The sequence below is a fragment of the Impatiens glandulifera genome, chromosome 4, assembly GCF_907164915.1.
Source record: "Impatiens glandulifera chromosome 4, dImpGla2.1, whole genome shotgun sequence".
NCBI classification, from domain to species: domain Eukaryota; kingdom Viridiplantae; phylum Streptophyta; class Magnoliopsida; order Ericales; family Balsaminaceae; genus Impatiens; species Impatiens glandulifera.
Window position 1 is genome coordinate 34503760 of NC_061865.1, and position 25845 is coordinate 34529604.

The 25845-nt window shown below is 33.0% G+C and overlaps 2 protein-coding genes across 2 annotated transcripts; both read left to right on the forward strand.

Moving 5' to 3' along the window:
- Positions 1 to 1007: 1007 nt before the first annotated feature.
- LOC124935057 lies at positions 1008 to 1514 on the forward strand. The gene has a single exon (XM_047475520.1). It carries the CDS (start codon positions 1008 to 1010, stop codon positions 1512 to 1514), a length of 507 nt encoding a protein of 168 aa, XP_047331476.1.
- A 12856-nt stretch (positions 1515 to 14370) lies between these two features.
- LOC124936786 (E3 ubiquitin-protein ligase RHF2A-like) lies at positions 14371 to 19491 on the forward strand. Its single transcript, XM_047477313.1, has 9 exons — positions 14371 to 14551; positions 14855 to 14995; positions 15079 to 15125; positions 16843 to 16905; positions 17001 to 17106; positions 17202 to 17491; positions 18658 to 18753; positions 18845 to 19186; positions 19274 to 19491. Exons 1-8 carry the CDS (start codon positions 14546 to 14548, stop codon positions 19101 to 19103), a joined length of 1008 nt encoding a protein of 335 aa, XP_047333269.1. The 5' UTR covers positions 14371 to 14545; the 3' UTR covers positions 19104 to 19186; positions 19274 to 19491.
- The last annotated feature ends 6354 nt before the right edge of the window (positions 19492 to 25845 follow it).

Below are 25845 nucleotides of genomic sequence, written 5' to 3' on the forward strand. Positions count from 1 at the left end.
AGTTTTACATGAGCGTTAGGGTAAGAAAATACTTAAAGCTAAGTATGGTTCACCCTGAAAGACATCTCTTCATTCCGTTTTACATGGCTACTGGAGATGTACGCTTCTCTCTGTATCTCATATCTATATACACTGTGATTACATGACGCCTGGACGAAATGAGCTTCGCTCTAAACTTATATATGCATTTCTTTTGAAATGGAGCTTGGGGGAAGAGAGCTTCACTCCATATGTTAACTAGACATTCCGTTAACGGCGTTTAGGGTAAACCCGGATAGAAATCCGAGTTCCAAATATTCTACCTACCTTCAACCCAGCTTTGATTTATTATTAAAATAATGTTCCTGCAATTTCATTGGTCCGCAACAGGGGAACACTGAAATCGGGAGTAAAAGATCCGGTTTGATATTGGAGTTAACACGGTTAAAATTTCTATACAAAAAAGTTGAAGAAAGATAAAATTGCTTTTCATTTGAATGTTATTTTAAATATAAAGCCTAATCTTGAAAAATTAACATTTAGGTCTCATTTTTTTTTTAATGTTTAGATAAAAATGAGTTCAAGGAAAAGGAAATTTAAGGAGGGAACGAAGAAAATATTACTCACTAAAAAATATAAAAGGTTGAATGGAGAAAAAATTTATTATTATTATTATTATTATTTTAATGAATCAGATAATTTGTTCTTCATAAATGACATAATTTATTAATTTAATATTTAATAGGAGTTACAAAATTCTCATCCTTAAATACACATTGAAACTAGCATTAATCCAACACCATTGTCATCTTGACCCAAATATCTCCTGCTGCATTTTTAGAGACGGACAGAAATTGAAGACTAAATTCATTGGCGATCCGATTATATCTGCCCATCACTTTCTATCTTATATTAATCCAATTAACATATCCCCTCCCTTTCACACCATCCTCTCTCTTTCCCCTTTATAGAAGGGATTCTTCCTCTCTCTCTCTCTCTCCCGGAGAGGAAGAGAGACTACGACGAAGATGCCGGCGAAACTTGTTTCCCGACAAATGTCGTCGGCAGAGAGGTCACAAAGGCTTCTGATCGGGGAAGATTCCGCCGCCCATTATAACGTAGCCGGAAAAGGGTCGCGGTTCGCAGAGGTTGCAGGCGGCACGGCGGCCGAATGCGCAGCGGTTTGTTGTTGCTGTCCCTGCGGACTCGCCGATCTTCTTTTTCTTGCAGTATACAGAGTGCCGGCCGGACTCTGCCGGAATGCGCTAAGACGGAAACGGCAACGATGGCTAATAAAGAGGGGGATTATTCCTAGCCGGATGCAGCGATGTGAGTGCGGTTGCGACGACGTCACGGACCTGCATTTCCACTCGTTCTCGGGAGGGTCATCGCCGTCAGTGATGGATAACGTGATGTCGGCACAGTTGGATGCGGACGTGGTTGAATTGGAGAAGGAAATGTGGGACCATTTTTATGGCGCCGGTTTTGGAAGAAGCATTTCACAAAGGATTACTCCTTCTCCGATAGAAGCATAAGGAAAAGAGTGAAATGGCGACATAGGCATGCATATTCAAATAAAAATAATTTTTTTTATTACCTTATGGAAAAACAAATGTATATATTTTTTATATATACATGAAGCAATTTTTCTCCAATGTTGCAATTTGTAATATATTTATTCACTTTTTTTTAGTCATATTTTAAATCATTCTTACTCACTTTTATCTTTATTAACTTCAAATATAATAATGTATATTTCTCCCATTAATCAATCCCGATGATTTTTGCTCCTTAACTTTTTCTACTTTATATTATCTCTCTTTTATTATTATTTATTAACAAGACAATGGTAAATAAAATTATATACATAGAGAAGGAAAATATGTTACCCCAATAAAAAAAAAAATAATAATTCACTAAATAATGATTTGATGGCAATTATGTTTTTGAGTTTTGGTCTCATTCCCCACCTAATCCAAACAAATAATGAAAAAGCTGTCACCTGCTAACAATCATAGCTATCTAATTTATTTTTGTTTTGAATAAACTTTGTTTAAGAATAACACTTTCAATGGATTGCAAGTCTGAATGCTTCTTCTTTCCTCTTTGAAAGTTGAGTGCTTCTTCTACCTTCTAGAGAAACATTATACCTTATAGGAATTGATTCAGTCAATTTAAATTTTGTTTACTTATATGAATTACGCAGGTAGTATTCACAATTCAAACGTTTAATTAATTAGCTTATGTCATGTTGACTGCTAGAAAAATATAATTCGTTATGGACAGTTGTTTTGATATAGTTTTTGTCATTCAACATTTTTTTCTAACCAAAGTTGGTTATAAGAAAAGAAAATAAAAAGAAGCTAGTTACCAAAAATGATTGCAAAACAAATATAAGTATTCAACAAATCAAAATAAACAAAACTAGGATACAACATCAAAACAATTATAAAGAACAAAATAGACAAAACAAATTAAGACTAATGCGTCTAGACTCTAGATCTAGATGTCATAAAAATGTTCACAATAATTCTATTAGAATAGACCAGATATTCATGTCAAATTTCTTTAAAAACAAAACAACAAAATGATATAACTCATCACTAGCCATGGAAGACCACAATAGTTGTTCTCAAAGATCTGTATATGATTGTGTTTATTCAAAATAGACCACAAGAAAATCATCAAAAATCGAGAAATATTTTCAGTCTAAGTTGCAACAACCTATCACTCAATGGATATTATAAAAACTCCATATAAAATCTCAGATGATATAAAGTATAAAAGGTTAATGTAATATACTATGATTTCCAACTCCTCAAAATATGACAAAATAAACTAGACTATTACACAAATAAAAAGAAAGGGACAATACCATTTGATTTTCGGTCGAGATATACAAAATTCCTGTCAATATTAATCTACACCGACCATTTTTTATAGCTCATAATTGTGAAAAAAGAAACTACCCGTTGTAAAACATTTTGTGGGTATTGATTAGTACCCTGTACCCAATAACTTTTATCTCAATGGTATTGATCACTAATTACTAGCATTTTTTCTATAAGTGTTAATCAATCTCCACTAAAAAACTAAGATGGGTATTGCTTGTATTTTTAGAAAACAAATTCAATTGTTTATCAGAAATATTTTGCAATTGAACCTTTTACTAAGCATAGAAAAATCAATCCTTTTAATGTATTTTAGAAAGGTATCTTCTGCAATTATCTATTTTTTATTGGACCTTCTACCGTAATGGATGACTAAGTTATTTGTTTGGCTCATATGAGAAGATTTTTTTGAATTTTATCCAACTTTGAACTTAGAAAAGGACTAGTGCATGTTATTACACACACTTTCCAATAGTTAGGACATGGCCCATTATAAAATACCAAGTTCCAGCTCAGGTCGGTCCAAGAGTTAGAAAGCCTGGTACAAATACAAATTTTGTGGTCCTACAAAATTAACAAAATTAAAATAAATATAATAATTGTATATTTTATAAAAATAAAAATATTAAATATATAATCATATTAATTAGTATAAAAAATATTTGAAAATTATTATTATAATATGTTTTAAACGAAAATACGATAATAATTTATCAATTAACTAGTATTATTCGATTCAACAAAAAATACTCCTCCGTGCATTTTTTTAGGCAAAATTTTCAACTAAGTCATTATATTCTAACAGTTCAAAATACTCTTTTTCAGTTGATATCATCGCTAATCCATTCAATCTTTTTGTGACATTGTACTCCGTAAGTAATTTTTTATCAACTTCAACTTAGAAAAACTTCTCTCTGTTGAAGCAACGGTAACTAGTATAGTCAATAAATTCGATAAATAATCCCTACATTTTGAAAACAACCTGCCTCCCATAATGACCTTGTAAAATTAAGGATGTCAATCAATTTTTTACTTCTCTCGGTAGTATTGTCTTCAAATTACAAAGCTCTTTAAATAATTCATCACTATCAATGTCCATTTGTTAGTTATGTTTCAAAAAATTTTCTAATTTAGTACAATCTTTCAACAATTGCTTTTTGAATTTTCCATTGAATACAAATTCAAGAAATTCTTCATGTCGTTCAAATTGCTCAAACCGATCTCGAAACGATGTAAGTGTTTGATCTATAATGTGGAGAAAATATGTAATTCTAAATTTATCATCTAATGCTTGATTGACATTGTCATCATCTCTCACACCCTCATCAAATTTCTTTGGTCTACGAGAAACTCTCTTTTGAACAAACACATAATCAATGCCAATTTTACGTGCAAGTGTTCTAGCTTCCTACATCAAATCTTTAAAATCACGTTCTCTATACCTTGGAGTACCCCTGTCATCAAAACAACTCCGATACAATCACTTTAGACAACTGGTAGAAAATGTTAGAAATTCTGTTTTGGGTTGGGCTACGAAAAAACTGTCTTATGCAGGTAGAATCGAGCTCGTTAAAAGAGTCATTTTTGGAATTATTGGCTACTGGGCACAATAGATAGTCATCCCAAAGAAAGTAATGGCTGAACTCGATAGAATCATGAGAGACTACATATGGGGAACACAAGGCAGAGGAAAAAAAGTCAAATGGGAGGATGTTTGCACTCCCATAGAAGAAGGAGGACTAGGAATAAAAAGTTGTGTTGAATGGAACAAAGCCCTCACCATCAAGAGCTTATGGGAGTTGGAGCAAAAAGCGGACTCCCTATGGGTCAAATGGGTGCATACAAGATTTATGAAAGAAGAGCAGAGTATCTGGACATTAAGCATCAACGAAAGAATGGCATGGTCATTGAAGAAAATCCTAAAAACAAGAAAAGATGCCTTTCAAATGGTGAAAACCACAATTGGAAATGGAAGAGGGGTACTATTTTGGCATGATCCTTGGCTGGATAATATTCTCATTATATTCAAAGAAGAAATGCAAGGAAACAGAGTTAGAAGAGAATACATCAAGTACTCATTTAGAGACGTATATGAAGGTAGATGTGATTCACTTTTGAGGCGTATTCCAGAAGGTGATAGAATCCTAAACCTAATGAGGCAGAAGCAACTCAATGAAAATAATGATGAAATAAGCTGGAAAACAGAAAGCAACGAGAAGTTTATTACAGGAAAGGCATGGGAAATCGTTAGAACAAGAGGACAGGAGGTAGATTGACATAATGTGGTATGGTCTCCAAAGATTATTCCTCGTCACCAATTTATTCTCTGGCTGGTATACAGGAAAAGGTTGACAACAAAAGACAGAATTCGAAAATATATAAACATTCCTGATATCAACTGTGTCCTATGTTCGGGAGTTGAGGAAAGCATAAACCATTTATTTGGGGAATGCTCTTTTGTAATACAAATATGGAGGATGTATGCTGCAAACATGAACATCATCAACTTTCCAAGAATATGGGAAGAAATCCAAGAGTGGATGAAGAATAAAGCAAAAGAAAGATCCTTCTATGTAAGTATGTTGAAATGCTACTTTGGAGCAGTAATCTACAATATATGGAAAGAAAGAAATTCAAGAACTCACAATGGAAGAAGTAGAACCGCTGAAGATATTTGGAGAGATATAACTTCAGATGGAAATGCACTCATTCAATCCTGGAGAGGAATCGAAAGGAATGAAGAGAATAGAAAGCTCTGCCATATATGTGATATTTCGTTTGAGAAGGTCACAAGTAGAATAAAAGTAAAAACGCTGTAGGCGCTAATTGATTATTGTTATTGTCTGTAATTCAATTATTGTTTCATTGTCAAATCTAGAAATTGTCTAGATCTGATCTTAAACTTTTGTATTTTTTTCCCTCTTTTGGGGTTTTTTAATGAAATTGCACTAAGCTGTTTTCCAAAAAAAAAAAAAAAAAAAAATCACGTTCTCTAACATTTTCAAAGTATAAAATGATTTCCTTAATTTCCATATATTCTTGTTGAAGTAATTTACTCACACGATTAACTTTGTCTAAAACTTTGTATCAAATACATAAGCTAATCAAAAACTCAAAATCTTCTAAAGCGGTCATCCACAAGCCTTTAGCTTCTACCCTCCCAATTTGATCATGCTTTTCTGTAATTGATAATTCAATCAAAACATATCTAAATTTTACTAATTGAATTTTATTGCTTTAACGCTTTCAATGCAACTTTCCTAACGAGTCGTCGACAAAGGTTTTAGTGTCAAATTCTTCACAAATGTTTTAAGAAGGTCCCATCGTTGTATTGAAGCCGAAAACAATGTATAGATGTTTTGCAAATATCAAAAAAAAATATGTTGCTTGGTCACAAGATTTTGTCATATCACATATAACAAGGTTTAAACTATGACATCCACATGGAATATAAAATTCTCTAAGATTTATATCAAGTAACATTTTTTGTACACCTTATTGTTTACCTTTCATATTTGAGCATTGTCATAACATTGCCCTCTTATATCATCAATGTTGAGTTGAAGTTCAATCAAAACATCTTCTAATCGTTGGAAAAGTCCAAGCCCCGATGTGTCTTCAACATTTATAAACTCAAGAAATAACTCTTGCACTTTGATAATAATATCATCAATATCTAAACATCTTATAACAATCGTCATTTGTTCTTGATGACTTATATTCAAAGTACAGTTTAGGATAATGGAAAATATTTTACTTTCGAAATATTCTTAAAAAAATTTCTTTGATCTCTTCTGCCAACAAATTTATCAATTCATTTTAAATTCCGAAGATCAATCGCAACGACGATTCCTTTTCTACGCAAGCAATAAGTGACCCCAAAGAAAGTAAAATATGATCGCATATTTCGTTTCGTTTGAGCTTCACGTCTTCTTACCTTAGGGATTATTTCATCTCTTAGTGGTAGCACAATCTACATAGTTTTCCATTCGAAGGCCTTCAAAAGTCTTTCTGGATTTTGAAGAGCGGAGAGATTCTAATAGTAAAAAGAATAGAACTAAGATAATACTTACACATAGGGATTCTATTTAGGATTAGGCTATGTCAATTATGAAATTTATTTATGATTATTTAAAACTAGTGACCTTGAATCGAAATTCAAGATCACATACTATACAAATTTAATCAAATTCATGGTCGGAAATATGGATTTAGCCTAACGGAACTACTCTTAGTTTATATGCAAACTTATACTATCAACAAGGGGTTCACTAATACAAATAAGTAATCATACATGTAATACACAATTAATCCACACAATATAATACATGATCAAATAAAAGCTTAAACAAATGTTTAATTTCTTAAAAAGTATGTAATTTAATCAACACAACATAATCATTATTGTGTTTGAGGCTTATAGTCTAGCAGTATCTGTTACCTAAAGAAAAGGTGCAACAAACTTAGAACATAAAGACAAGATTCCATAAGCTTAGAAGCTATGGTGATTAGTGAAGGAGCCTTTAACTAGCTGGAAGGAGCTCGTCGGAAGGGCCTTCCTACTCGTCGGAGCAGTTATTTTGCTCTCTTCAAGTTCTCTCTAGAAGAAGGTAAGTAAGAATTAGATCATTAAATGTCATGGTTATGGAGGATTAAGAGTCCTTATATAGTTAGTTTTAGGGGTAGATTTGAAAATTAGGATGAAAATCAGTTATCATGATGGTGTAGTCGACTAGGCTATTGTCAAGTTTTTAGGCTGAATTTTGGCTGAGTTAGTTGGATAGCTGAGACACTTTTTGTTTTGAAATTAGATCATTTCATTAACTAGGGCCCAAGTTACATATTTTTGAAGTTTTGAAATTAGATCATTTCATTAACTAGGGCCCAAGTTACATATTTTGAAGTTTTCCAATTACCCTTGTCTGATTTTAGTTCATTCTTCCAAACTATAACTTTGTCATGCTCTCTTAAATGGTTCAGGCAATACCCTAGACTAAATCTGTATCTGTTGGAAATATATTCTTCTAAGCTACAAGTTTTGTGTTACATGTTTTAAATGAAACAGATTATGGAATTAAGAATTTCCGATTGAATGTTGATGGTCTCAAAGTGCACCACTTGGCTTACGGACGACCTATCATGAGTTATAGATCAGACCACGATTCATGCTTTATATCAATGGAAAGTTGACATCCATATTTTTCTAATGATAACTCATTCACCTAGAATGAACAATTAGAACCAATGTTATTAAATTTTAAAGTACAGCCTATTACCTTTTGGATTCAAAATCTCGGCCAAATCAAACTATGATTTCATTGAGGTCTTTTGGGCAACTCATGATGAACTAGAGGTTGGGATTAGTATCATTGGAAATGTGTGTCTCTTCGTAACAATTTTGGTCGCAAATTCAAACCCTAAAATGGACCATATATCTCGTAATATTCACTTGAATACAAACTATTTTTTTCAGACACGCTTTAGTATGGACAACCTCATGTGGGTTGTAGGACAAACCGGGTACCCTATTTGGTGTAAAATATATTCTAAGAGGATGACATTTCTGATTGTAATTCATAGACTTAAAATAGTTGAGCATAGCCAAAGTTATATCCCTTAGAATGGAGGTTATCTTAGATTAACTCTGTAATGAAAAATTGAACATGCATCACCTCGTATTCAATGGTTTGAACCCTGAAACGTAATTTGGGGTGTTTACACTATTTTCATTTGAAACATATGGATGTTACCTAACTACTCAAATTAGAATCATCTTTTTGGATTATTACAGCTCGAGTTATGATTTTTGAATGAATGTATGTCAAGCTTGAAACTCATTTGCAAACTTCTTTTTTCTCGTAATCCCATCAGGTTCGAAAGCCTTTATCCAACTTTGGGCTGAGAGGTTTTGTAGAGGACTCATTCAACTTTCCAAAACACTTAAAATCATCAAAAATGGTCAAATAATGAATTTAGGGCGATTTTTTAAGTTGGTGATGCCTTATGTTCTCCCTTCAACCACATTCTTACCAATTGAAGAACTTCGACCAACCCATGATGATGATTCAGGAGCTCCCCCGACAAAAACCGACGCTGAAATTGCTACGCTCCTTTGACTAGTCAAGTGTATTGACTTGAGGTTCACCTATATTGACTCGACTTTAAATCACTCAGATTGACTCGCTTTCAACTCGGGTTGATCCTAGTCATTGAATGACACCTCTCCTTGGCGAGTGGGTGCCACGCATCACCGTGGGTGGTGGTTTTCCGTCAGTCCTTCAAAAAAATATTTTATTCTCTTGACCTCTGGAGTAGTTTCCATAAAATTATTATACTCAAAATTCACGATTTTACAAGCCTAACAACATGAAAGTATCTATAGGCCGAATTCGAGTATTTTACAAAGAGTCGTGTTTAAATCCCATATTAGGCATAGGAGGATTTTTTCTTAAAAACGTAAAAAAAAAGTTATACTCAATCTACATGATTTTTTAAGCCGAATGACATGAAGGTGTTCGTGGGCCCAAATTTTGAGTATTTCTTAAAAGTGGTGTCTTAAATAATCCGAAATAGACAAGAAATTAATTTATAGATTAATTACTTATTTTAAATATTCTAGTCTAGTACTTGTGTATGAACATTGTACTTGACCGAATACATTTATTTTAATTAATTGAGTACAAAATTAGGGTGTTTACCGAATACCCCTCTTAGACAAAATTTGTAGAAAAAATCTTGTTAGCAAAACGTGTGTCCAAGCCTAACAAATAGGCACCATGTTTGTGAACCTAAATTAATTAAATATAGAGAGAGGGAAGATACAACATGGCATTGTGCATATTCCACATATTTTCTTATTTGACGATCGCACATTCAAGGAACACGGGGTATGAACCATGTGGTGATTCTTGTGAGATAACTGTAAGAGAAAACCATTTGTGATCTTACCATTCAATAGTTTTAACATGCATTAAAATCGAATAAATGTCATGTCATGATTCGATCTAATGATTGATCACCATGAACTTCTTTCCAAAGTTGTTCTTGTGTGAATTTCCATTATATGAAAATTTATGAGAAGTACAACCTGCAAAATAAGGTGGAACAAAATAATTGAGCACACGAGTAGTTAAATCAATAATCACTTATCAAACTTATGTTTTAGATTTTACTCGAGAATGCTTAAAACGGGGAAGAACATGGTTTAAAGTTTATGGGTCGACAATCAATCGCACCGCAAAACTTTCTTATTGATGTTCTTTTAGAGTGAATACTTTTCCGAGGGTATTCATACTAAAGACAAGTCGATAACTACTTTCTGATCGTCCAAAACAATTGAAGCTAGAGTTATTTTGAATGAGAAGATACCATGCTAAGAATCCTTAGAGGATTAGAGTCGTTAGAATATACAAACAAATTTTATGTGTGAATACCAAATGATAGGTTCCTGATAGAGATGAATAAATGACCGCCTTTTTTCCAAAGCAAACAAAATTGGGATTTCCTTTAAAATGTGAAAATACCATGCTAACAATCCTTAGAGGATTGAAGTCGTACAAATCTTCTAATGAATTTTTTATGTGAACACCCAAATGATAGGGTTCACGAAAAATATTAATAAAGGACCGCCTCTAAATTGCCAAAGTGATTGAAGTTGGAGTTTCCTTTGAAATGAGAAGTTATCATGCTAACAATCTTCGAAGGATTAAAGTCGTTAGAATATCTGGATGAATTTCCCGAGTGAACACCATAGTGCTAGGGATCGCGAGAAAGATAAATAAACGACCGCCTCTTCATCGCAAAAGCAAATGAAGTCGGGGTTTCTTTTAAAATGAGAAAATACCATGGTAACAATCCTTAGAGGAATTAAGTCGTTAGAATCTTCGAATAAATTTTCTATGTGAAGACCCAAATGATAGGGTTCACGACAAAGATGAATAAAGGACGGTCTCTTCATCGCCAAAGCGATCAAAACTAGGGTTTCCATTAAAATGAGAAGATTACATGTTAACAATCCTCGGAGGATTTAAGTCGTTAGAATATTCAAGTGAATTTCCCGTGTAAACACCCAAATGATAAAATTCACGAGAGGAATAAAGGATCGTTTCTTCATCGTCAAAGAGAACGAAGTCATGGTTTCCTTAAAAATAAGAAAAATACCATGCTAACAATCATTGGAGGAATAAAGTCGCTAGAATCTTCAAATGAATTTCTCGTGTGAACACCTAGAAGATAGGGTTCATGACAAAGAAGAATAAATGACCGTCTCTTCATCGCCAAAGCGAACAAAAACGAGGTTTCCTTTAAAATGAGAAGATATAATTGCTAACAATCCTTGGAGGATTGAAGTCGCTATAATAAGTCAAATGAATTTCTCCTATGAGCACCCAAATGATAGGGCTCACAACAAAGATGAATAAACACCACTTCTTCATCGCCAAAGCGAATGAAGCTGGGGTTTCCTTTGAAATGGGAAGATACCATGCTAACAATCCTCAAAGGTTTGAAGTTACTAAAATCTTCAAATATCCCTCGTGAACACCCAAATGATTGGGTTCACAACATAAATGAATAAAGACTGTCTCTTCATCTTCAAGTGAACGAAGCTAGGGTTTCCTCTAAAATGAAAAGATAACATTCTAACAATCCTCATACATGGTAGGTAGCTCGAGTTTGATAGGTTAAACAACATAATACCATAAACCAACGCATAGGGAATCTCGCTCGTTAAAGTCCTTGTCGTTGTTCGGTAACCCCATAACACGTAAGGGAGCTTTTCATGACAATCTATGTACGTTTAGGTGGTCTTCTTTAGAATGGATATCACATTCTTGTTCACAACTTCGACAACTTTATTGGTCTACGGTCGATACGGTGAAGGCATGTGATATTCAACCTTGACTTTTTGGAGAAGTTCGAACACCTTTCCTTGGAAATCATTGAATGGGAAACCACATATAGACTAATTATATTACTTCGAATAAATTTAGCAAAATGCAAAGATTTGAAGATCTTGAATGAAGTAGTCTCAATCCATTTGGTAAAATAATTGATGGCAACCAAAATGAATTTGTTGGGATCGGCGTCAACAACAACCGATGAGGTTTGAGTATTGTTGAACAACTATCGTCTTCCAATTAGGTTTTAACCCTGTTAAAGGTTAAGACTTGTTTATATTCTCGTGACAAATCTTCGCGAGCTCTTGAATCAGTTTCAAGTGCGGAATGACTCGCTAGATTTAAAGCGTATTGATGCAAGATGAATAAGACAATAATAAATGGACACGGAGTTGTTTATGGATGTTCGGAGATAAAAAAACTCATACGTTACCCCTTCTTTTATTTTCTAGAAGGATTCACTAGAATACTTTAACTTATATAGTCTCTACACAAGCTCAGACAGAAACCCATGTCTTACAATGCCTGTTCTGAACTCTTAGCTCTCACTCTATTGAACATACACCCTCTGTTCAACTTACAATGCTTAATATTCTTAATAGATATTACATCAATTTCTCTCTCAGCTTATCTTAATGGAAAATACAGAGTATACGAATTACAATTAAAATAGTGAGAGAGTGATATTAATCGTAGATGAACAATGTCAAATGAACCAAATAGAAGAGCTAAAAAGAAGCACCCGAGGCTTTCTTCTTGATTAAGATCCACTCATATATATGAGTCACAACCTCTTTGCATTCAATGATGGCGTATTGTAGAGCTCCGCGTATTGATGTAGCGTAGCTCTACTTGAGTGTTGTAGCCGCACTTGAGTATCGCAACCTTACTTGAATAGCGTGTGACTATTGAGATTCTTAGAGGGTTTGTATTAATGATACACGACAGTTAATGTAACGGTCGAATCTGAATATTGACCTGTGGCATTATTCTGTTGATTACTGTGCGTGCTGATGTGGCATTCTGTTGTTTATCGGGAGATGAAAAAGGAAGATGAACGGGCACTACTTAAGTCTTCTATTGAAGCCTAGACGTCTACTAGAAGAAGCGTCTGTTGAAATCTAGACGTCTACTAGCGCTTCTTCATATCAGAGCATATGTTGAAGCCTATACGTCTACTAGCGCTTCTTTAGACTAGAGCGTCTGTTGAAGCCTAGACGTCTGCTAGCTTTTCTTCAGACTAGAGCGTCTGTTGAATCATAGACGTCTACTAGCGCTTCTTCAGACTAGAGCTTCTGTTGAATCCTAGACGTCTATTAGCGCTTCTTCAGACTAGAGCGTCTGTTGAAACCTAGACGTCTACTAGCGCTTTTTTAGACCAGAGCGTATGTTAAAGCCTAGACGTCTAAATATTCAATTACTCTCACATATATATTCAAATTAACTTCGATTTTGACCCTGACAAATTAGAATTAAATATCATTAATTTTATATATATCTAAATTTATTTTTAATTCTCTAGGTCAAATTTAAAAAAAAAATAGTTGACTGATCAAAATGTTTTATAAATTTTACATTTTGTAATTTAAAAAAATTTATTGTGAATGTTTATTCAAAATAATAGTTTTAAATAATTCATTCATTAAAATTATTTGAAAATTACTGATTTGTTTTGATAATAAAAATATGATTAAATTAGATAAAAAAAAATTATGCTAAAAGTAAATAAATTTATAGATATTCTAAAATTGTTAAAATAAAATTGAAAAAGAAAAAAAATATTTATTTGGCTGAAAATTTGTTATCTAAATATTTAATAACTTTTCACAAATATTACATTTTTCAATTTTAAAAATAATATAATCATTATGGAAAAATAATAATTTTAAATTTTTTATTGAAATTAATTGAAAATTAGTATTTTATTATTATTATAATTATAGAGCGAAAATAAAGTGAAAATAAAAAGTATGAATACTTTATTTAATATGAAACTAGTAATTAAATTAAATAAATTAAATAATATAAAAAATAAAAAAATTATTTGTAATCAATTTTAAAGTCTAATACAATTTTTTAATCAACTTGTTTTATCAATAAAATGAAAATATTTTAATTAACTTAATTAAAAGAGAATAAAGTAAAAATAAAAAGAAATTGGATGAAATGACCATAAACCTTACAGGAAAAAATGACCTGCTCTCAATCAAATTTGCGAAAATGACCACTTTTCTCTGTGTTATGTGTTATGACGAAAATTGACGCGACAGAACCCTAATTTGTCGTAATGGCGTTCGTGTCTCGCGACGACACAGTCGTCACGCAACGTCACGCTTGTCACGCAACGACACACTCGTCGAATTGGAGTTTCGTCGCATGACGTGAAAAGATGACGTGAAAAGGATATTTTCGTCCGAAATTTGAGAATCATTTGCGCAATTTTTATAAGTCACGGGTCATTTCTCCAATTAAGGCTAATAATAGGGTTTTTTTCATCAAATTTCCCAAGTAAAAGGTGGGACAGGTGGCATGCTCTCTTATCATCTCTCACAATCTTTCTGGCCCTTTATTATCTCTCTCTCCCTATTTCTATGATTTCTATCCCTTTCATTTTCCCTTCTCTGTCTTCTAATCCCCGTGATCATTCCATCTCTGTCTGTTTCTAGGGTTTTCTGACCTCCTTTCCATGTTGCTTTAGCTTTTACTATCTTGGGAGGAACTTTCAAAAGCTCGACCTTCGGCCCCTTGACCCTCTTTCGTGACAATTTCTTTGTTGCAATGGAGGTAGGCATAACGTTTATATCTATTTCAATTTCCGTAAATTTATATCCACCGCCTCTTTTTTGTTTGATTCTGTCATCAAGTTTTATGATAATTTTTCTTGTTTGTTTATTCATTACACTATATGTTATTAATTCATTCCGGTTTGGGACATAGATTACATCGTCAAAACGCAGAATTTATTTGTTGGTGGTTTAGTGGTCTAGGTTGTTTAACGTTTTCATACGATTCTTCCTTAACCTTATTCAAGATTTAGTATAATCATGTATTCCTGTTATGCTGACATTAACTTTTCTTGTTTATAAGGTTCATGTGACCGATGCTGTTGAGAATAGGGAAGGTCATATGACATCTGCTTCAGCCTTTGTGGAAGGAGGAATTCAAGAAGCATTTGAGGATGCTTGCAGCATATGCTTGGAGACTTTCTGTGACAGTGATCCATCATCTGTACGAAATTAGCTACTTGTTGCTTCTTCTTGTCCATTAAACATTTGGTAGGCTTTAGTTGATGAATCAAATTTGCTTTGCAGGTTACTAATTGCAGGCATGAATTCCATCTTCAGTGCATTCTTGAATGGTACAATAGCTATTACGCATTTTATACTTTCTCTGATCTTTTGCTTGTGCTCCACTGATTTAATATTGAAGAATTGTCTGCATAATGAGTACACGTTCTTCTAAATAGAAATTGAGCAATATCATTTAGATAATTGTGTTGAACCAGGAAACTATGTATTAGTTCTAGGGGTTGTTCTAAGTCATCTTTTACTTGCCTTGTAAAATTCATGCAAACATCATGGAGGCTGGCTGTTGTAACATTAGTAGCAGAAGTTGTGGATTAAATGTATAGGGACATTGAGATGTTTAACTAGAGATTCATATGGATGCAGCAACTGACTTTGCAATACTATTTAAGAATATTTTTTTTAAATTTAATACGGAGTGTCTTTTAGCCCCTGCTGGTGATGGTGGTACTTAAAAACTACTGCTTCTTTCTCATTTTGGAAGCAAGGAGATAAACCACTAGGCTGTGCCAGGATGTAAATCATTGTTTTCAGTATAGATTAATCTTGTTTTCTTCATTTTTATTTCAATTTCTTTAGTTTCTTTTATTATCATGTTTTATAGCTTTTGTTGGCATCTAGCTGAAATTTTGTTTTCCCTGGAACATTTTTAATCTTTTATTGTCAAGTCAGGATGGTTGCTTTTTTATTTTAAATTTTAGGAATAATATATCCTACAAGAAACATGCCTTGCAAAACTTCTTAGGGTTTGTCTGATGACTTTCTTTTCAGAATCTTGTCTGCTTGTTTTTTAAATCATTATTGATATTATGTCAGTTTATTATTTTATGAAATGTGTTTATTTCTTCACCATTTTTTTCTGATTGGTAATTGTATTCATCATTGTGGTGTCAAAATGAAAAGATGTTTTTTTTCTTTTAATCCAACTACTTTTGTAAGAACAAAACCTTATTCCATAAATAAATGATTTTTCTATTATGTTTTATTTATTTTTTAACCAGGGTTTAATCCTTAGATGAGGCTAGCATAGCATCCCATTGCCATGACCCTCTGTTATTTTTTAGATTTTACTAGTATTACATATTTGAAATGCATTTTACTCTTTTGTTGATTTAACACTATATGACATTTATTTTACTCAACAATTGTCTGTTTGGATTCAATTAATAAACTCTACTTGAGCTGGACAGCACAATGAAAACTAATGTTTTTATGTCCCTCTGAAGGTGTAACTTTTCCCTGATTTTTGCAGTATTTTTTTTTCTTTAAGTTCTGTTTTCAATAGTTGCATTGTTGGCAATCACATGTAGGATTTTTGTTATAAGTTATAAAAAAAAAACCATAGTTTTTTATTACAAATATTTATTTTAATGATAGGGGACAAAACAGTAGACACCTTATCTTCTCAGCTACCAATATTCATGTAGAAATAATTTATTGATACAAGTTCTTGGTAACAACTAAGATGGGTACACTTGTCTATATTTAGACAACATGGAAAATTACTAGATTTGGTTATATGAAGACATTATGGCAAATCACTATATTTGGGTACACTTGTCTATCTATATTTAGACAAACATAGACCTGTATCCACAAATTCATTTACAGTTTCTCAGCCAGTTCCAAATCCTGATCAAGACACAAAACTGTTTCCAAATGTTATCTTGTTTCAGTACTTCAACTCTGAAAATTTATTTCATGTCAATTTAGAAACTAATTTTCTATTGAAGATCTACAATCTAAAAATTAAACTGTTATATCATTTAGGTGCCAGAGAAGCTCTAATTGTCCAATGTGCTGGCAGCCAATTAGTATGAAGAACCCAACCAGGTATGTCAATTTCTTCAGTTGTTAATGTTTCCTTTGCCTGCTAATAGGCATTCCTTTGTAGTTTCATGATATATATGTTATGATTTTGGTTGCAGTCAAGAATTGCTTGAAGCTGTCGAGCAGGAAAGGAATTCTAGGCTTAAATCATCGAGGAATACTACAATTTTCCATCATCCATCCTTTGGAGATATTGAACTACATGTCTGTTATCACTTTTTATACACTCTATAACACTTGTTTAGAATTAAAATTTGCACTATTTTACTAGCCCTCTTTGCTTTTATATTGAGATGCAGCTGCCAATTGATGCAATTGATTCTGAGATTGAAGAGCGTATTAACCAACACTTGACTGTTGCTGCAATAAGAAGGGCCCGTCACATTTCTCCATTGGACAGCTTGACAAGACGGTCATCTTCTCTTGGCCGCCCACAATTTGTTTTAGTTTCTACACCTCCCACTGATCATGAATCTCAATCGGGTACACTAGCTACTGGACGTTTTGTCCAGACTGAACACACATTGTCTTCCTCGTCTGGATTAGGAAATACTCCATTGAATGGGCACAACATTCACATTAATAACAGGTATTTGTATGTATATGTTAATAGTTTCTCATCTACATCTATAGAGAAAGTGTTTTTTCTTTTTCTGGAAAACGGAACACCATTTTTTTAATAACCAAAAAAAGAGTTTACAACTTGAACTTGAAATGAAGAGCAAAATAGACTTGGCTTCTAACACAACAAAAACTAAAGAAAATTCAACTACCGTTCAATTGAAAGTTTAAACACAACTTGAAACAAAAACTAAACAACGCATCACAAATTTCTTCTCATATGATTAGTGTTTTTCATGACCTGTTTACTATCATTGCTGCACCATTCTAAATGAGTCAATTCTGAAACGTATTTGAGACCCTCCTCCATGAACTAGTAAGGTTAGTCTACTAAGGTAATCTCTCCAAACCTCTTCATCATTTCTTCTAACTTTTGAAAAGACTCTAGAATTCCTTTCTCTTCAAATTTCATAGACAATGGCTCCAAAAATAAATAGAGGACGTTTTGAAGAGAAACAATCCTCCTTAGTCTCATTAGTAATCCATTCATTGATCTCATTCCACTTCCTTGGAACACTAGGAAGAATCATGCATTGCCCACCCTTTGCCAAATTGAGTAAGAGAATGGGTAATCACATAAGATATGATCCATGGTTTCAGTTTCAAACATGCAAAAAACACACTTGACATTATTAATATGCATAAATTTACTTAGCGTGTACTTTGTTATCAATCTTTCTTAAAATGCTAGCCAAATGATGAATTGATACCTCGGAACCACCTTTGTTGACCACAACCTCAACACCTTGGACTCTTCCCATGCCTTGCTTGTTATAAATGAACCTTCTTAGAAAATGTGTTTTCTAATGAGCCTAAAAGAATGTTTCTTGGATCTAGATTTAACTCCGAATTTCTGGATCTGGATTCAACTCTGGATCCAAATTACAAACTGCCAATAAATTTATGAAACTGTAAATGACTAAAGTTTTGTTTCAGCGTGATCTCATTCTCATCTAGATCCAATTCCAGATGAGAAGCCACTTATAAATTAATGAATAAGTGTTGTTCCAAACATCTCATTTTCATCTCGATCCACATTCAGATGAAATATTTGGCATGAAAAAGTGCTCCCCAAGAGATATCTGACTGAAAATTTCTACGTCCACTAAAGTTTGAAGCTTGAAATATTTCCAGGAACTATGAGGTGCCAAATCCTGATAGAGCGGGACCTTCAGATGTTCAGACTTTTCCAGAGACTTTGAAATCTCGATTCGGTGCCATGTCAATGAGGTATATATTTATTTATCTCTAAATTAATAAACAAACATTTAGAATGACTGTTTTTATTCCTCTAAGTAAATAAATTTTTTTTACAAATAAGATACAAGGAATCACTTTCAAAGAGCACGAGAGGGTGGAGGGAGAAGCTGTTCTCTCGTAACAATTCAATGACCGAGTTTGGTTCAGATGTAAGGAGAGAGGTGAACTCCGGGATTGCAATTGTTTTTCGAATGATGGAGCGGTCAGAAGACAGAGAAGATAATCATCGTCCAGTAACACCAAATTCAGCCACTTCTTCATTCACCGAACAACACAACAACCAGGGGAATGAACAGATTCGTCAAGGCCCACAATTTTAGCTGCTTCAAAGTTTGTTTTATAAATTATTAATGGTCTGCAACATAAGTTTCTTTGCCAAGTCCTTAGCATTTCATCTTTGAAGGTCGGTAGTATTCTAAACTCTCTACTTTTAGGCCAACCTTTAATGTGAATTTGATTGATATGTTGGTAATTTTATCTTCTTATTTAGGTTGCTGATAGATACATCAGATATGACAGACTGAGCACCTGAAGATGAATAAGTCATGATCTTCATTTATTTCAATGGCTGAAGCATTGTTTTCTTGAAACTTGCTACTATAACTTTCTTCTGCACATCTGAATTGAGCTATATTTTACATATTTGTAGCTACTACTTTTATGTTCACTGGATGATGATATTGGAATGGTATTATTTTTGTATTTTTTGAACATTAAAATATGCTTCTTGAACTTAAATATATCATTATCCTCAAAGAGGTATCAGCTGAAATAGATATCAATGGACAAGACATACTAATATGTTTAAAGATTGTTAAACATCATTCAGCTCGGATTGAATTATCCCTTCTTTTAGTCTAGCGGCAACAAGACCTGGATATCTCCAGGTCTCCATGAGGTCTTGGATTCGAGCCTGTCAGGCGACAAGTTCTGCGTCTGGTTAAGTGTGTTTCCAGGCTATGTGCTTAACCTGTGAGGATTAAAAAAAAATGTTTGAATTGAATTAGAATTATCCAAACTATTTAAATAAAAATATATTTTTCAATATGTATTTCTTTAAATTACATTTCACCACCTCAAGGTAATATTATTTTTTTTATATATTTTTGCATTACTTAGTCAACAAGATTTTTTTTTAAGGTTCAAATTATAAAAAAATAATAATATTTTTATATTAAACATTAAATAATAAAATAAATAAAAAAGAAAGTAATTAGATAAAATAAAATATTAAATTGGATTAGATTAGAGGGGAATATTTCAACAAGATTTTTTTTCAAGGTTCAAATTATAAAAAAATAATAATAATAATATTTTTATAATTAAACATATTAAAAATTAAATAAAAAAATAAAGTAATCAGATAAAATAAAATATTAAATTGGATTATATTAGAGGTAAACATTTGACGGATTAATCTGAATTGAATCCGAATTACAAAATTGGATTAACTATTTTGATTTGAATTTAATTCGGATTTGAATAATTCAATTAAATTTTTTTTTCTACCTAATCACTACATTTCTCAAATTTCTATCACTTAAATGAGTTTCTTCCTTCTTTCTACATGTCCAATAACATCCACAAATTTATATAACTTTATAATATTAAAACTTTGAATGTAAAATAAATTTCTTTAAATAAATTATAAATATATATTTTTTTATATAAAATTAAATATAAACTTATGTATATAATATATGCATATACTTAATTCACTTTTTCATTTTTTAATTAAATACAAATAAAATTATTAATTAATTATTAAAAAAATATTATTATTCAATAATTTAAAATCTGATATTTACACTAATAATATATATATATATATATATATATATATATATATATATATATATATATATTTTGTATTAATTAGTAAAATAGTTTTAAATTGGACAAAACGATGAGTTTACGTTTGCTCACCCCTATTCTCTTTCCCTCTTTTAGAGGCTTTGTGAGATCTATATGATCTCGCGATTAGTGAGTCAAAACGACAGTCCATGAACTTCTTTTTAACTTTTATCTATTTCAATTTTTTTCTTCTTCAGACTTATTTTTCATCCAATGGGTATGAGTTGTGATTGAACTAGGATTTCGGTTGGGACTTCATCTAAATTAGGGTCAACCAGCAACAACTAAAAACCAATTCATATTAATTAGAAAGATTTTTGTGCGATACAATACACACGAACAAAAATTAATAAAAAAAATAATAATATATATTCAATGTTTAAAATTATTAATAAATCACAAATAGTATCTTAAAATAAAAAATATAACGCACTAATTCCAAATTTTATTCATTTCGGAAACACAACTTATCTTCTCACATATCTTATCACATATTTTTCCGAATGAACCTCTAATCTCGTGATCTAAAACTTTCACTTTGGTCAACCAAATATTTGATTCATATTTTTAATATTTAACATCATGACCTCACACTTTGATCAATCAAATATTTGATTCATATTTTTTTAATCACTTTCAATTAATATCGGACTATTATCCCTCGGCAAACCACATCACAATCACACTTGATTAAAAGGTTGTACTTGTTTTGTTAGGTTACAAGTTCGAAACATACCTATAGCATTTTTAATTTTATTTTTAACCGTTTTAAGTTTATGGTTGAGTCAACCCACAATCCGACCCAAGTATCTATTTACTCTCACATATATATTCAAATTAATCACAAATCTCGACCTGGCAATCCGGACACTTTAAAAATTAAGTATCATTGTATATATATAAATTAGTTAGTTAAAAAGTTGAACTTATATTGTTAAAATGTTCCGCGATCATCTAATTTGGTGTTGAATTTAAAATATAAAAGTATTATTAGCCTAGTTGATTAAAAGGTTGTACTTGTTTTTGTTAGGTTGCAAATTTGAAACATACATCTAGTATTTTTAATTTTATTTTTTAATCGTTTTAAGTTTGTTGTTGGGTCAACCCACAATCCGACCCAAGTATATATTTACTCTCACATATATATCCAAATTAACCACAACTCTCGACCCAGTAATCCGGACACTTTAAAAATTAAGCATATATATATATATATTAGTTAGTTAAAAAGTTGAACTTATATTGTTAAAATATCCCGCGTTCATCTAATTTGGTGTTGAATTTAAAATATAAAGTGTTATTAGCCTACTTGGTTAAAGTGTTGTACTTGTTTTGTTAGGTTAGAAGTTCGAAACATTCATATAACATTTTTAATTTTATTTTTAACCGTTTTAAGTTTATGCATGGGTCAACCCACAATCCGACCCAAGTATCCATTTACTCTCACATTTATATCCAAATTAACTACAGCTCTCGACCCGGCAATTCAGACACTTTAAAAATTAAGCATCATATATAGATTAGTTAGTTAAAATGTTGAACTTATATTGTTAAAATGTCCCGCGTTCATCTAATTTGGTTTTGAATTTAAAACATAAAGTGTTATTAGTCTAGTTGGTTAAAGGGTTGTACTTGTTTCGTTAGGTAGCAAATTCGAAACATACATATATCATTTTTAATTTTATTTTTAACCGTCAACCCACAATCTTTTGGTACCCACATTCACTTGGGTCCTCGATCAATCAGTCCCTTAGAAATCCATATTTAAGTTATCCTGATGGATTTCCCTTTTTGTTTAGTGATAAGTGCGTATGATTTAGGTTTAGCAAACGTCTTCCTACTAGCAGTTGTTCCCTTAACCTTAGAGGATGGTTTTTGTTTAAAACTTCTTGACTTCTTCTCAGGTTTTAGTTTGCCAGACTTGCTGGCTGTTTTCTTATTAGGTTTCAACCAACTTACTGTTGGCGGAACATAAGTAATCTCATCATTTTTGGTTAGATCCTCACAGCTTGAATCAATTTCATTATTAGTTAGACTCTCTTTGACAAAGCTTATTGGCTTAAGCTTGTCCGTTGCTGAGTTTAACTTCGTATAGGAATTGTCTGAGTCATTACTATCAAATCCTAAACCGGATTTGCATCCGACAGGCCTCAACTTATAAACTTGATGTCTAACAGCGTCTCCAGACTTCGTCCAGGAACTGACCACATATCAAGCATTTGTTTTCGGAAAATAGAGTTTGAACCTTTTCTTTGAGCATCTCATTCTCAGATAAGAGCTCAGCCACTGTGTTTTCAAAAAGTATTGGTTCAGAAACTTGAGATGAAGGAGAGTTGTTGGCTTCATATTTTGATTTTATTTCATTCAAAGAATCTGATAACTTCTTGTACTCAATGACAATGTCATTGAGTGCAGCAGTTAAATTATCTCTAGTAAAGTCTTTCGAGGAGAAGTCGAATACCTTGGATTGGTCTTCTTCCATCAAGCATGTGATGACTTTGTTATCACTTTCTCCATATGAGTCCTCTAAGTCGCTATCGGCCCATTTGGACTTACTTTCAACACTTATAAGAACCTTCTGCTCTGTACGGTTCTTCTTTGATTGAACATTACAACCATAATTTGAATTAGCTTCTCCCAGATTTCTTTAGCAGAGGAGCAAAACTTGATGTCACTAAATATATTCATGTTGATCGACTTAAACAAGACATCTTTGGAAACATTATTCAGGTTGTTCATCATCTTATCATCAGTCATCCAACTACATCTTGGCTTCTCAATCTTTATAGGATCATTAGTGATGACATTCCACATGTAGAAATCATGGGCAGCCAAATGATCTTGCATTATCATCATCCAATAATCGTAGTTTTCTTTTGAGACCACAAGAATATAGTTGACAACATACATGATTCAGGTTCTTGTTGCTTGAGAATAGGACACGAGGCTTTGATACCACTTTATAGGATCGGTGTAACCAACAGACACTAGAGTCTGACTATTGATAACAACTTATGACAAACAATTCGATTTTAACTCTGTTAGAAGTTAAAATCTGTTTCTATTCTTCACAAATCCTTCGAACTCTTGAAACAGTTTCAAGTGCGGAAGTGTTCGTCAGATTGGAAGCTTTGAACCAATGAAAGATGAATGACAAAAAGTAAAGAACACATGGAGTTGTTTATGGATGTTTGGAGCAAACTCTCCTACGTCACCCCTTCTTCTACAACCGGAAGGATTTCACTAACTTCTTTGAATCAAATATAGCTTACTGAGCTAGCTAACTCTCTGTTGAACAGAACAACCTTTGTTCAACTTACAATATTCTCAACAATATTCTCACAGCTAGACAATAATTGATTCTTTATCTCTTGAACTTGAAGAATATAAGAAATTAGTAAGTGCAAGAGTAAGCTTTTGAATTCAGTAAACTGGTAAGGTGACAAGTGATTCGTCCGTTGTCCTTGGGCATCTATTTGTAGTAGAAGGATACCAACGGTCGAATCTTCTTCATGGACACGTGACAAGCGTCCATTAGAAGGCCTCCCATAATATTAGAAATCTACAGACTCTGAGCAAAGAGATTGTGGCCGTACCGAACTGGTAGTGCACCGAATATCCTTCTGAAATTGTCTTCTACTGAACAACCCGTTGGAAAGACATTTGCGTATGTGAAATTCGTTCATTGGATACAATTAGCTGGTTTGTCAGACTGCACAAGAGTGAGTGGAGTAGAGTAGCAGACAACTAGTTGATCGTGGTTAGACATATACTTACTTCAGACGGTTGCTGAAGTGAGGCATTAAACGTGCTCCATTAGACTACCAAGTCTATGGGAGCTAGACGTCAACGTCTAACTACGCATTCAATTAGACTACCAAGTCTAAGGGAGTTAGACATCAACGTTTAACTACGCGTTTCATTAGACTATCAAGTCTAAGGGAGTTAGTCGTCAACGTCTAACTACGCGTTCCATTAAACTATCAAGTCTAAGGGAGTTAGACGTCAACGTATAACTACGCGTTTCATTAGACTACCACGTCTAATGGAGTTAGACTGCAACGTCTAACTACGCATCTGTTAGACTGTAACGTCTAATTACATATCTGTTAGACTGCAACGTCTAACTACATATATGTTAGACTACAACGTCTAACTACGTAACTGTTAGACTGCGACGTCTAACTATATATCTGTTAGACTGCGACGTCTAACTACGTATCTGTTATACTGCGACGTCTAACTACGTATCTGTTAGACTACAACGTCTAACTACGTATCTGTTAGACTGCGACGTCTAACTACGTATCACATTAGATTGTCAAGTCTAATGGAGTTAGACGTCAATGTCTAACTTCGCTTCCCATTAGACTACCACGTCTAATGGAGTTAGACTACAACGTCTAATGGAGTTAGACTACAACGTCTAACATCGTATCCCTTCTGACTTGTCTGAAGGAGTTAGCCGCCAACGTCTAACTACGCATCCCATTAGACTACCACGTCTAATGGAGTTAGAATACAACGTCTAACTTCGTATAATTAGCCTGCTTAGACCACATCTAAGTTAGCATAGTCTTGTGCACCTACATAGAAATAATTAGACAACTTAGCTTCATTTTTAACTAAGTTTTAATCACAATTAAGTTTTAATCACATATCATCAAAATAAAGTTGTCATAGAATACACTTATTCTCTTAATTATTTTAATCAAAATAATTTGATCCAACATATTAAATTGATTACATTTATTACACCCCCACAATCGAAGTAGGTGGACGATGTATTCTAAGATTTGATCGAAATTCTTCAAAAAGAACTCTCAGAAGCCCCTTCATGAAGATATCCGCAAGTTGTTAATGTATGAAGAAGCGCCACTCCCAAAGCTTAATGCAGCAGGCTTTGCAGTTGGAGTCGCCAATGTTGGAGCAATAGTGGAAGTGTTAGATAAATTCATACCGGTTCAAATAAACCTAACTTAAACAAACTTCCCATGCAGGAACAAGGAACCGGACCGGATGAACAAAAGAACTGACTGAAGAAACCTAACCGGTCAAGTCACCATACCGATCAAAAGCATTCTGAACGTGACCGCACAAAGGATCGGCCAAACCTCAAAACCGGAACTATCAAACAACCGATCATCCACAAGACAAGAATAACCGGAAGAAATCCGGTTACTTCACTACCAAAAGATATTCGGCCAA